Genomic DNA, 14211 nt, shown 5'->3' with positions numbered 1-14211 from the left:
GTGGGATCTAGTTCCCTGACCAGGGATGGAACTCGGGCCCCCTGCATTGGGAGGGCAGAGCCTTAGCCACCGGACCACCAGGGAAGTCCCATGGCATCACTTCTTAATGGTCATTTCGTTGGCCCCAGGTGACAGGAAGGGGCAGGGCGGGGGCGGGTGGGGGCCCCGGGCTCCAGCCAGGTCAGGAACACCCTACTCAGAGCCCATCAAGCCTCAGTGGCTGTGCTTATCAAGGCTTACATTTTTTACTCTATTTTGTTTCCTTGCTTTTACATTAAAGCTATATGGAAGTTTAAGTGTTTTCTTCCCCACCTTGATGGACTACCTTGGGTATCCCCTCCGTGACTTATGGCACTTCTAAGTCCACAGACTCAAGAAAAGCATTAATAGCAGGGCTTTTGAGAACTTTCTGGGAATTAAACCAGGTGGCTGCAAACTGACTTCTAGGCCCCAGAGTAATAGAGTTGATCGGATTGACGGTGCTGGGAATCTAAGAGCTGTTTCCTGAAGACTGTCATTAGGTGAACGTTTACAAAACATCCAATCCCACTTTGAGGAGCATCACTGTGCTCCACCCTTCCCTCCTCTCCTTGCCACTGCCTCCTCCTACATCTCTGTTCTTGTCCTGGAGAGAGGAGTGGAAGAATAAGGTATTGAGAAGAGGAAAAGAAAAAAATGCCTTTGTGAGGGGGGGAACTGAGACTACTGAATGGCTTGGCTATTCCAAGTATGTGCTCAGATTCTCACTGGGGTCTGGAAGGACTGGAGATGGGTCATACACCTGCACCTCTCAGGCCGCCCTCAAGTTTTGTTACCTGTGAATTGTTCTCATACCTCGGGAACTTTGCCCTGGCTGCTGCCTGTGCAGATAACACTCTCTCTTCCCCTCACCAGCCTGTATCACTGCTGGAAAGTCTTCTCACCTCTGGACAGGGTCCTGCTCTTCATCACCTTTTCTTAGCACTTACCGTATTTTCTTGGAATTGATTAGATTACTGTCCTTAGAGTGAAGTCCCAGGAGAGTAAGGTCTGTTACGTTGCAGAGCTGAATGGGTGCACTACAAATATTGGAGGCAGTAAAAATTGAGATCAACTGCGAGGCAGGGCCATAAGGGAAATCAGGAGATCACAAGAGTTCATTTTGTATATCATCTGAAAGACTTGATTCCCTCACTACCAGGATTCCTCCTGTGAGGGCATAAAAGTGAGTGAAGCTGAGTAAGCCACGTAGCTCGCTCCTCATTCCCCCAAGCATTTCACGTGTTTCACACCTTCTTCACAGTGATGGGGCTTCACCAGTTTTCTACGATCTGGATGGATCTACATTGGTAACTTCCCCAAGTCTTTTCTACTTGCTTGCCTTGTACAGGTTGGGTGCTCATGTGAACTCTCTGATGGGCCGGAATGTTTTCTTCAGATTTTAGTAATTTAAAGGAGGCATTTTTACATGAAACAAACACAAAACTTGGTTTGTTTGGAAGCATAAACTTGGTTTATTTGGAAACTTCAAGTAAGGGTGAATGTTCTATAGTGAATCCTTCCAGCGTCCTCCTGTTTGCTGCGTGTCGTCTTGGGACTCAGATCCCTCGGACACGGTGAGCAAGGCTCGGCCCTCGGCGGCCCCGCGGAAGACCACGTGGGAGCGCAGCCAGGTCCCACTCAGCCCCCTGCGCCCCGCCTTCCGCGCCCCGGCCAAGCATGCGCCCTGAGGACCAGGTGCGCGGCGCCCCACCCGGCCTGGCCAGCAGGGGCCGCGGCTGGCGGTGCGGCAGGCCTGGAGCGTCGCGTCGGTGCTGGGGCCCTGCGCCCAATCAGCAAACCACCGAGAGGCGAAGACCTTCCATTTTCCTAGAAGGAACAAGTGGATGTGGGGGGACCGGGGGAGGTGGTGGTGGTGGTGGTGAATAGGACCGACCCGGAAGCGAAACGGAGGGAACTTCCGTTCTTTGTTCTGTCCCCGGTGTGTGGGTCTGTGACAGGGTCCGACGGGGCCTGGTCGGTGTCCGGCCCCCCAAGTCTCCCGTCCCTGCCCCCAGGGTGAGTCCGGCCGCCCCCGGGGCTCGCGGTGGGACGGAGGCAGTGGTCGCCGGGGAAGGGGTGGTGTCCGTGCCGCTGCGGCCCGCGGGGTCCCCAGGCCCTCCCGGAGCAGGGTGCCGGGAGGCTCTGGTCCTGACTCCGCTTCCCCAGGGACCCCGCCCCCCAGCGGGCCCTGCGTCGCGGGAGGAAAGGGGCTGCGGTTATGGTTCTGTGACAGCGCCCAACTCGAGTACTTTAAAGTTCTGGTACGGCTGGATAGGCGTTCCTCTCTTTAAAACAGCTGATGACAACGACCCTAACTTGGTCTTTCCTCGAGACGCTTTCATTTGATGTTAACACAGTTACAGTTATCCGCGCCCGCGGCACGAGAGAGGGTCGATTTTTTACTGGGCTGGGTCTGAGGACCAGAGAATGAGTTCAACGAAGTGTGCGCAGTAAAAACTCTTCAGATTCCAGAATAATCCCCTTGGCGCCCAGTAAATCGAGTCTTTTTCGTAGAGTGGTACAACTGTGTCCCATTTCCAGTTGTAATAGATCCCTGATTTGATTCGCTTTTCAAGTGGGACTGAACACCGACCGGTGTTTCCATTCTGAAGGGCATGTGTAAACTCCAGGAGAGGATAAGCAGGATGCTGAACCTGAAGTCTGTGGGATAATTAGAGGAACTGAAGGTATTTATCCCCAAGAAGAGAAGTTTGTGGAGTGGGCATCATTTGGTTTCAGGCGTTTGGTGGAGAATTTTGTGGAAGGAGAAGATTCTATCATTGAAGGTCCATAGGGCACTAAGCCTCTGAGAGGTGAAGGTCCAAGGGGCAGGTTTTTAGTTTACCATCCGAAGACCTCCCTAATGGCTAAGCTGTGCAGCAATGGGACAGACTCCCTGCTGAAGCAGCTGAGAGTGTCTAGCAAGTTGGCTGCCAGAACCTTAGGAACTTGAGAAGGTGTTTCTTGCCCTGGGTGGGAGGTTGACCTGGAGAACCTTGACTTCTGTTTCAGCTCTAAGGGTTCAACACAAATACCAGTTGTGGTCTTAATCAGTATTTATTAGCATATGTCCCCTCTCTTTTCCTCTTATCTCTAAATATCTAGATTAGAAGTGAAGTTTACATAAACATTTAAAATGCCTTTTTTTTTTTCCTTAGTCCTACAGCATTGGCATCAACTAAAGTCAGAATTCCCAAGAACTTGAACAGAGGCTGCCAAGTTCCCAGTAACTGCTACTCTGGCCGTTTAGAGACCAACTCCAGAGAAGGAAGGAAAGAATCCAGGAGGTAAAGCTTTCCATGACTTGTTCTCACTGCCAGGTCATCTTTCCCAGTCCCCAGGCGCACTCCAGAGAGTGGGGTTGGCAGCGGAGCAGGGGAAGGGCCCTGCCAGGACCTGAAGCTCTGGGGGCACAATGGAGGTTTTTCTTTCTATGAGAAACATTGTTTACTGATCCAGACACCGGGGACTTGTTCTCAACAATATCCGTTTGAGTTCCAGCTTTGGTTAACCCAGCTGGGAGGAGGGAGTGTTGCTTTCTTCCCCGGAGTCAGAGCCTCTTACTTTCCCTTCTTCTCTAAAGGAGAGTTTAGACTGAGAGCGGATTTGTTGGGGGTGCCTGCTTATAACAAATCCTGGAGATTGTAAAGTTCGTTGACAGAAAAAGATGGCTGGCTCTGAGAAAGAGTTGAAGGGCCCCAGCCAAGAGGGTGATGGTGGCAAGAGGGTGTGTCACCTTGATTGTCAGTGGTCTGGCTTATGCCTGATTCATTGCTTTTCACTGTGTAATGGCACTGGTGATGGGCCTTGTACATCCCCTTGCTGCCCAAAGACTAGAGTTCTCTGAACTCTGGGTGACTTAGGGCCCCTCCCCTTTTTATGCCTTAATGTGAATACAATAGTCTGTAATGATAAAGCAAATACCTTTTGCATTGCTGATTTTCTAACTCCTTCCAGTAGTGCTTTGCACTGTTAATTGGCACTCACCAAATGTTTGTTACACGAGCAAATGAACAAAGAGGGAGGCAGACAAAATCCAGGGGTTTTCCCTGTTCTTGCCTCAGTGTAAAGATGTGCTGGCAGCTGCGGCACCTATTCTCCATCTGTTGATTCTTGCCACAGCGTTCAGTTGTGTAAAACAAACTTGTACTTGAGATCCAAACCTTAGTCTAGGTACTAATGTTACATCTTATTCCCTGGAGCCACAGAGAACAGCAACTGGGGAGTGGGGACCTTAGTAGGGACAAAAATGGAGTAATAAATAATCTTATGCTTTTTAAAAAGCATTGGTTCTTGCTTCAGGGACTTACATTCTGATCCAAGGAAATCTCTTATGAGAGAAGGGAGATAAAAAAGAAGGTTGGCTGCTACCTTCTTGGGGAGAGGAAACACAGCAACTGGGACTAGTCTCTCAGAACCTGGCGAATATATATACCCACCCCTGTGATGAGACGACACAAGGACCACAAAAAGGGACTAAATCCTTCAATAACATCCCACCTTTGACTGAGACTGGAAGCAGAAAACTTATCTTTTTTTGTTTGTTTGTTTTTTTGGCCACACCACACAGCTTGTGGGGTATCAGTTCCCTGACCAAGGATTGAACCCAGGCCATAGCAGTGAAACCGTCGAATCCTAACCACTAGATTGCTAGGGAGTTCCTGAATTTATCTTAATTTAATAGATGTGAGCTATTTGCCCTGGTTCTGTGGGACAGGTATTGTTTCCTCAGGGTTTTTAAATTAAGACAGAACTTACGGAAACTCCCCCATGGTCTCTGTTATTTGGGTGCTTTTTCTTGGCCCCTCTTCCTCTAAGGATAGCATCTACATTTAATATAACAGCTAGAAACTTATCACAGTAAATTTCTTTTTCTTCTACTAATTCTAACATTTATGAGGGTTTTAAAAAAAAATCTGTATAGGGCTTCCCTGGTGGCGCAGTGGTTAAGAACCCGCCTGCCAATTCAGGGGACATGGGTTTGAGCCCTGGTCCGGGAAGATCCCACATGCTGCGGAGCAACTAAGCCCGTGCGCCACAACTACTGAGCCTGCGCTCTAGGGTCTGCGAGCCACAACTGCTGAGCCCGCGCACCACAGCTACTGAAGCCCGTGCGCCTACAGCCCATGCTCCGCAATAAGAGAAGCCGCCGCAATGAGAAGCCCGTACACCGCAATGAAGAGTAGCCCCTGCGCGCCTCAACTAGAGAAAAGCCCGCGTGCAGCAACAAAGACCCAGTGCAGCCAAAAATAAAATAAAAAATCTGTATACATTAGCATTATCCATTATTCCAAGTATTCTTAAAAGTTGATATGATAACTTACATTTTGCAGTCTGTGTGTAACACTCTTTTTCACTTTACTCTAATATTTTTCATTTGAGTAGTTGCTTCATATTTCATTCTGCTAATGGCATCATTTGGCACCCATGTTCCCCATTTTTTGTTGTTAGAAATATCACTCAGTGTTGGGGGGGAGCCTAAAGTGGGATGTGGCCCAGGAACTTTGGCCTTTGACCTAAAACACTAATCCCAATTGCTGCATTTCCTCTTTGCTGTTCTGGTACTAACTGAAATGCTAGTTCCCCTCTGTCTGTATTCAAGAGGGTTTTTAAAAATTATCTTTGGGACTTGCTTGGTGGCGCAGTGGTTAGGAATCCGCCTGCCAATGCAGGGGACATGGGTTCGAGCCCTGGTCCAGGAAGATCCCACGTGCTGCAGAGCAACTAAGCCCGTGGACCACAACTACTAAGCCTGCGCTCTAGAGCCCGCCGAACCACAATTACTGAGCCCACGTGCTGCAACTACTGAGCCCGTGTGCTGCAACTACTTAAGCCCGCACACCTAGAGCCCGTGCTCCACAATAAGAGAAGCCACCTCAATGAGAAGCCCGCACACATCAACAAAGAGTAGCCCCGCTTGCCACAACTAGAGAAAGCCCACGCGCAGCAACGAAGACCCAATGCAGCCAAAAATAAATAAAATTTAAAATATGTATATATATATATAAAATTATCTTTGAACCTTGAACTTTTCCTTCTACAGTGCTTCCTCATTCTCATTCAAAACCTGCTTCTTGCTGACTCTGCAAATAGGAGACCAGAGATCCGAGCTTCAAGCCCGACCCATGGAAACTCAGGCTGATCGAGTATCTCAGGAACCTCAGGCCCTGCTTGAGAGTGGTAAGGAATCAGGGTTCCCTCGTCTTTTTATTCAGCCATTCAGCAATCACCTGTTGAAATTCCTCATTCACCAAGTGCTGGGCTAACTTCTGGAATCCAGACTGGATAGGACATAGTCCTTGCCTTTCACTAGCTCCCTGCCTAGTGGGGAAAGGCGGAGTGAAGCCATTAGTTAAGTATAGCTTGGAACTTCCCTGGTGGCGCAGTGGATAAGACTCCATGCTCCCAATGCAGGGGGCCCGGGTCGATCCTTGGTCAGGGAACTAGAGTCCGCATGCCACAGCTAAAAAGTCCGCATGCCACGACTAAAGATCCCGCATGCCGCAACAAAGACCTGGCGGAGCCAAAATAAATAATAAAAAAAAAAGAATTACGGGAAAAGATGTACGATCAAGCACAGATAACAGGAAACATTTGTAGTGTGTAGATTTGATCTGGGGATAGAGAAAAAGAGAACAGTTGTGGGCATTGTGTCTTCAGTCAGGGCTGAGATGAAGCCCGTTTTCCTCTGGTCAAGAATTTTGTCCAGGAGTTTGAGATGTGGAGAATGATGGAAGGGACATGAACAGGATAGCTGTGTTCTGGCCAGGCTTGGGAGGATGGACGAGAATACACGAATCACTAACAGTAGTTCTGGGCAGATGTCATGGAGAGTAGAGTGACTGGAAAGAAAGAAAAGGACCTGGGGCAGACCAGAGAGCCTGGGTCACCAGGACTTTGGGCGTCTTTCCTCAGGCAGGAAGGCCCACGCTGAGCGTGCTGGCCGTAAGTGTAAGCACCTTCTGTAGCTGCAGAAGGAGTGAACTTAGAAATGTAAGAGGGGGTGGGTCCTTGGTTGTCCCAGGACCTGTGAGTTCTCTGTAGGTCGAGAGGCTCGAGTGCAGATCGACTGACTCATGGACCCTTTAATTGTCCTCAGCTCTTCCTTCCTCAAAAGTTCCTGCATTTTCCGACAAGGACAGTCTGGGGGATGAGATGTTGGCAGCTGCACTGCTAAAGGCCAAGGCCCAGGTAAGCTGTGCTTTTCTTTATCCTTCTTTCCCTTCCCATTTTGCAGAAGTTTTTTGTGTAGCAACATCCCATTCAGTGCCCTGAACCTACGATTCCCTCTATCAGGACTGTGGGCGTTTCCTGCTACACAGTGGAACTTCGCTTTATCTCAGACTCTCTTCTCTCCTCCTCCACTCTGACCTCCTCTCCCACTTCCCAATATGCGTTATTCAGCCCCATCCCGATTAGCTTTTGGCTCTGCCAGTCCCATCCTGCAGCCTGAAATTGCCCGGGAGAACATGTTGTTTCAGGAGTTGGTGACCTTTGAGGACGTGGCTGTGTATTTCATCCGGAAGGAGTGGAAGCGTTTGGAGCCTGCTCAGAGGGACCTCTATAGGGATGTGATGCTGGAGAATTACGGGAACGTGTTCTCCCTGGGTAAGGAGTGATGCTTCCTCAGTAAAACTCCCTTGGCATTTCTCTGCCTCCTTGTTTGCTAGTAATAGTTGAGTCACTGAAAATCATTAGCTAAGGACTGACTTAGTCTCAGAAAATTCTAACAATGGTAGCAACTCCCATTTGTACAGTAATTTGCAGTTCATAAAGAGTGTTCATAGATACTCTCTCATTTAATCCTCACAGTGATGCAGCTGTTGAGGTCGCTGGAATTAGCCTCATTTATAGGTGAGGAAAGAGAGCTCAGAGATCTTATGCTTTGCATACGGTCATATTGCTAGTGACTGGCAGGACTCGAGCCCTGGCCTTTTCATTCTATACTTCTTTTCAAATCTGGCACTTTTTTCCATGTTATTCTTAGGACTTAACATTAACATATAACCCAGAGATTTTCCCAAAAGATTACATATTGGGATCCCTAAACATGTGAGGTACTGCTCAGTGCCCAAGTGAACATTCTGGAACTCTGTCTAGCTCCTCCCCTTCTCTGTCGGACTTCCTTTAGGGAGCTGTTGATTTGTGGATGGACCTAGTGTAACTGCTGCTCTTGTAGAAATTTCAACTTGCGTTAGGGAGCAGTTAGCTTCTTAACCTGTCGTCTGTGGACTCTTCATTACTTTACCCTCGCCTGCTTTCAGTGAGGACATTCTCCTGGGCAAGACCAGGGGGTCTTCCTGACTCCCATTTGAGAACTCCCCATGCATTTCCTCTCTGTCCCCTGCAGATCCTGGGTCTGGGATTGAGCTCTGGGGCCATTTGGTATGAACAGGATAAATCTTGTACCATGTCTTTCCCTGTGAGCAGGATTCCCATTTCTGAATTTTGACATGATCTCTGGGCTGCAGTGAGAGGAAGAGCCCAGGGTCCTGGGTTTGAAGGGCACTGAGCAGAGAGGTCCTGAGAGGTACCTGTTCAGGTGAGGGAGATAACAGCTCTTTCTGTCCCTAACACTCACTGCCCTGCCTTTACTCTTACAATGTTGACAGACTAAAAATGCTAACAGTCTGGACCCTTTACCCTTGTCCTGTGTGCCTGAAGTTCCCTTCGAAACCCCAGAGCAGTGAAAATAGTGAAGGCAAACCTGGAAACTGTTGACATAGCCTCACATCGTAGCACAGCTTTCTAGGCCTGGGGCCCAGAGATGGACTGACCTCTGTCTCAGGCCTGTTTCCATGGACTTGGCATATAGGTGCCACGACTACAGACCCGAGTGTCCTTTTCTCCTGCGGCTACAGGGCTTCACCCTTGTCGCTTTGTATTCATCACCTTCCCACTTTTCTCCACACCGTCTGTGGTTAGTTTCTTGTACCTGCTCCCCACTTCATCCTCTAACTGTTCTGCAGTCACCATCTCCCAGGTTATCTTCAGTCTCTGACCTCTAGGACTTTGTCACTTCATTAAACCGTATGTCCTGTCTCTTCTGTTTTTGGTTCCCTGCCTCTGCCTGATCCAACTTTCTCTACACTTCCACCTCCACCTCTTTTCTCGATTTTCCTTCCTGCCTTTCTCCTTCCCTGTTTCCTTGGCCTGGTTCTCTTATTCTGCCTTAGCTACGTACAGCCTGGGTAGGCCTCTTTGCACACAGATAAGAGTCATGTGCTTTTAGCCTGTGAACATTATGTGATTATACTGTCTCTGGTTTTGATTCTTCTTCCCACAAAGAACAAGTGACATTTGTGTTTTGCATTGTGCCAGATGGTGAGACCAGAACTGAACATGATCCAGAAATTTCTGAAGATACAGGATCACACGGGGTGCTATTGGGAAGATTCCAAAAGGATATTTCTCAGGGTCTTAAGTTTGAAGAAGCCTATGAACAAGAAGTCAGTCTGAAGAGGCAGCTGGGGAGCTCCTCTGGAGAGAGACTGAATAGGAAGATCCAGGATTTTGGTCAAGTGACAGTTGAGGAAAAGCGAACCCCCATGGGAGGGAGAAGTGAGAAATACAGCGATCTGGGAAACAGCTTCACTGTGAGTTCCAACCTTATTTCCCAGCAGAGACTTCCTGTTGGGGACAGACCCCATAAGTGTGATGAATGTAGCAAGAGCTTTAATCGAACTTCAGACCTTATTCAGCATCAGAGAATCCACACCGGGGAGAAACCCTATGAATGTAGTGAGTGTGGGAAGGCCTTCAGCCAGAGCTCACATCTTATTCAGCATCAGAGGATCCACACTGGGGAGAAACCTTATGAATGTAACGACTGTGGGAAGACCTTCAGTTGCAGCTCTGCTCTCATTCTCCACCGGAGGATCCACACTGGAGAGAAACCCTATGAATGTAATGAGTGTGGGAAAACCTTTAGCTGGAGCTCCACCCTCACTCACCACCAGAGAATCCACACTGGAGAGAAACCCTATGCTTGTAACGAGTGTGGGAAGGCCTTCAGCCGGAGCTCCACCCTTATTCATCACCAGAGAATCCACACTGGAGAGAAGCCCTATGAATGTAACGAGTGTGGGAAGGCCTTCAGCCAGAGCTCACACCTCTATCAGCACCAGAGGATCCACACTGGAGAGAAGCCCTATGAATGTATGGAATGTGGAGGGAAGTTTACCTATAGCTCAGGCCTTATTCAGCATCAAAGAATCCACACAGGGGAGAATCCCTATGAATGTAGTGAGTGTGGGAAAGCCTTTAGGTACAGCTCAGCTCTTGTTCGCCACCAGAGAATTCACACTGGAGAGAAGCCTTTGAATGTAATGGGAGTGAGCAAAAGTTCTCTCCGAGTTACTGCTGAATTAAATATCAGAGAGTCTACGTGAAAGAGAGCCACACGCCTGTTTTCCTCACTTCCTCTAAGTTTCAAGAGCTCCTGCCTTACTATATAAGTATGAACGATTTGGGACGTGTCCCTTCCGACTCCATCCTTTCGCCTTAGAGAATGGGGCATATTGGGCAAATCATCCTGGCACAGTGGTTAGCAACCTAGTCAGTTTTCCCAGGAATGACACCAGCCTTGAAAAATAAGGGTGCAAGCAGCAGATTAAGTGCTGGGAGTAGAGGGAAGCTCTGGGACCAGTCTCCTTCCATTTGGGAAGGGAGTTTGCACTAGACCATTTTTCTCACACCATTTCCAAGGTGGGGATGGAAGCACAATAGGAATAAAATTCCAAGGATTCCTCTAATTGGAATCAGCGTAGTCAGCACAGAAGAAAGTGGAAAGAATGTTCTTGGTCATGTTTTTGCTAGAAAGGGGAAATGGAGGCTGTATTTCAAAGCCACTGCTTCTAATCCAGCTTTAAATTTGGATAAGGAATGTGCTATTTTGTTTCATGACTTCATTAATTATGGGAATCTGGTGCTGAGGGATTTGTTATTTTGTTGGGCATGGGGGGAAGACCCCAAGAGAGGTTTTCTGTAGTGACTGTATATCCTTCAGGGCTCTTAGAGCAGCAAGACCAAGTTTCCAAGAGCAGTCTGACAATGTGGGTGGAGAACTCTTCCCTTTTGTGACAGTGAGTCTAACATGAGGGAAAGGATCAAAAGCATTTAGCACTGGCCTCTGTCTTGTTCCCTCCCCTCTCCTCTCCCTTTTCCTCCTGCCACTCCTGTGATGGAAAGTGATTTAATCTAAACCCCTAACAACTAAGGACACTTTGAGGATCTCGCTCAGCCAGCTTGCCCTGCCCTCTTATACCGATGACCTCTGACATCTGGCCCCAGCAGCCCGACCTCTCCCGACCCCACCTCTGACTTCAACAGCCAAGTGTGAATGCAGAGAGCACAGCCCAGAGGAGGAAGCTCGGGTCTGAGCCTGGCATCAGGGCCCCTTGCTGGCTTAGGATGGAGCTCTCCGAGTTTTCCCCGCGGAAGGGATGACCTTTCATTATATTTTCCAAATCCTGCTCATCCTGTAGCATAAATCAAATGCACTATTAAACAGAATAGTTTTTCAGAAGGACAGATGGAGTGTGTTTTTGTGCAGGGGCCAAATTTATTTCGGTTTAAACAAGAAACATTAGTGACTGTAAATGGAATCTTTAAAAATTAATCTTTAAAACTTGTTACAGACAGCTATTTGTCTTCTAGTCTCAAACCTGTGACCTCTCTCCCTTGACTCTGTCCTTTTCTCTACACACTGCCACAGACTATCTCATTTACACAGCCGCTTACACATTCGTACCCACCTTTAGGATTTCATGTGCTGCATGGCATTCTGTGTTGCACGATACGTAACACCAGCAACCAAAACTAGAAAGGTGTTTCTGAGTATGGGGTTCTTGGGGAGAGCATACTTGGATGTTGGGTAACAGTAGGCATATTGAGGGAATTCCCTAGTGGCCCAGTGGTTGGGACTCGGTGCTCTTATTGCCAGGGCCCTGGGTTCCATCCCTGGTCGGGGAGCTAAGATCCCACAAGCGGCATGGCTTGGCCAAAAATCGCCCCCCCCCCCAAAAAAAAACCCAATAGGCATATTGAGATTTCTTGGTTTGGCTCTTGGTGGGAGGCTACAGTCATGGAGAAGGCTGAGATGAAAGTCTGATGGAAAAGACGAGGAAATGTCTGGAATTCTGACCTCTGAAAAATTTTGGATCATATATTGTGACTGACTAATACGTTTTTAATTTCTTAAAACTACCGTGAAACTCAACATTTTTGGCTCTTCTTTGACACCCACCACAGACTTGAGATTGACCAAGTGTAGACCATGAAGTATCATAGCAGGGTCACGAGGCTGCTTGTTAGTTATGCAGGTGTCTGAGCCCCAAGTCAGACCTATAAAGTATAACTGCTGAGGGTAGAGCCTAAACATTTACACTGAGAAGGAAGAAATAGTAAGAAAATGGAGGAAATTTCTAAGAGAGAAACCTGAGCTAGGCCTTATAAGACCCGTGTGTAAAGGAGAGGAGGTTCCAGGCAGGACAGTTTGGGGTGGGCCTGAGCCTGGCTGCTCATGTGCAGGTTCAACTGTGAAGCTCTGGGAAAGACCCCTGAACAGGTAGAACTGCTGGGTGATGGACAGTCACTGCACAGCAGGGCTCAGCCTTCTGACCACCCCCAACCCCGACCCCTACCCCTGCCCCTAGAAGACTTTGTGACACTCCTCAGAGCACCTCAGGGGGTCCCTGAGACTGAGCAGGGCCATTGTGTGAAAAATCTGTTTTTTAAAAAATATCTTTGAAACAGCTACAACATCCGATTCACCTGATTCTCCTGATTGTTCATTCCTTTTTCTCTTAATGATTCCTCTTCTCAGTCCCTAATTGAGCATTCCTTAATGTTCAGTCACTGTATCGGTGGTCTCTTCCTATGCCATTATCCTTGGAACCCATTTATTCCCATGGCTTCGACTGTTAACCTCTATTCAATTAAATTTTAACTCTGCACATGGGGTACTGATCGCTCTCAAGCTCCAGTCTCGGGTCTCTAGTGGACTGCGGGGCATTTACACTTGGGCCTCTTAAAAGTTGCAAATTATTTGCTTCAAACCAAATATGATTTTTCCCCCATATGCTGCCCCAAATTTTCTGTAAACCTCTCAGGGTCTAAACTTCTGAGTTTTCTTTAATTATGCTCATCCTCCTACATCTGACCAGTGTCAAGTCCTGGGCAGGGTCAGTAAGCAAGACGTGGAAAGACAGATTGTTGTCAGAGGGGAAGGTTTCAGAGTTGAGTCATGGAGGCGGTGGGGTTTCCAGTGAAGGTAATAATAGTGGAGACGTGGCATACACTCTTCCTGGCCCTTTCCCAAGTGGTGTTCATATATTAAATCATTTAATCCTCACAACAGCCTGTGTGTGAGGCAGGTGTTAGTATTAACCCCATCTTACAGAAGAGAAAACAATTGAACTTGTCTAGGGCATGGCCCAGACGCCTTGGATGTGAGGTCAGGAGGCCGGTGTGAAGAGCAAACGTCATCCAGGCAATTGCCTTGTCCTGTCAGTTACAATTCTACCATCTCCTTCCTAGTTCCTCCTCTTTGTTTCCTTTGTTGCGAACCCTAGAGTTTGGGTCTTTATGACTTTTCCTCTGGATCACATAAATAATCTCCTAATGGATTAATACCTTTATTTTTTCTCCGGTTAATCTCCCCTAAGCTCTACAACCATCTTGTCACTCCTTTACCAAAAAGTTTCAATGTCTTCTCCCTCCTTAAAGGATAAAATTCAAACTCCTTAGCCATATAGTCCAGGCTTTCCTTGAGCTGGTGTCTACATATCTGTACAGCCTTCTCCTTTGCTGCTCTTCACACATCTGAAAACCAGATGTTTGAGAAAACAGAGGTGGGTAGTAGGGCGGTAAAAGATTTTTATTCAGAACTATTATAATGGGGGAAAAGAGGCCTCAGTGTAGAACTGGGCTCAGTTCTGAATACAGCATGGCCACATGGGAATTTATAGCTAAGGAGTAGGGCGGAGGTCAGTGGATAGAAAACTTCTAAGGGGAAGCTTTAGCGGTAAGAGGGGTTTTGGCTAAACTGACTTAGCAGGATTCTTGCTGAAGAAAGGCCAGGGTGGTCAGACATCACCCTGGGGTGATGGTGCAGGATGAGGTAACTGACTAGATACTGACTGAGGGGGACCAGACGTGAAGGATGCGGAATTCTTGCTAAACTGACTT

The 14211-nt window shown here is 47.9% G+C and overlaps 1 protein-coding gene across 2 annotated transcripts; it reads left to right on the top strand.

Moving 5' to 3' along the window:
• Positions 1-1961: 1961 nt before the first annotated feature.
• Positions 1962-11509, top strand: ZNF3 (zinc finger protein 3). Of its 2 annotated transcripts, none has more exons than XM_082856913.1 (6): positions 1962-2037; positions 3180-3308; positions 6065-6201; positions 7121-7212; positions 7503-7629; positions 9343-11509. In XM_082856913.1, exons 3-6 carry the CDS (start codon positions 6147-6149, stop codon positions 10410-10412), a joined length of 1344 nt encoding a protein of 447 aa, XP_082713039.1. In that variant the 5' UTR covers positions 1962-2037; positions 3180-3308; positions 6065-6146; the 3' UTR covers positions 10413-11509. The 2 variants fall into 2 exon arrangements, with proteins under 2 accessions (XP_082713039.1, XP_082713040.1); XM_082856914.1 differs by lacking the exon at positions 1962-2037 and adding an exon at positions 2628-2708.
• Positions 11510-14211: the final 2702 nt, after the last annotated feature.

This window comes from Leucopleurus acutus (assembly GCF_964270905.1).
Source record: "Leucopleurus acutus genome assembly, chromosome: 16".
NCBI classification, from domain to species: domain Eukaryota; kingdom Metazoa; phylum Chordata; class Mammalia; order Artiodactyla; family Delphinidae; genus Leucopleurus; species Leucopleurus acutus.
Note: the sequence above shows the minus strand (reverse complement) of the source record. Positions and strands in the feature narration are given on the sequence as shown.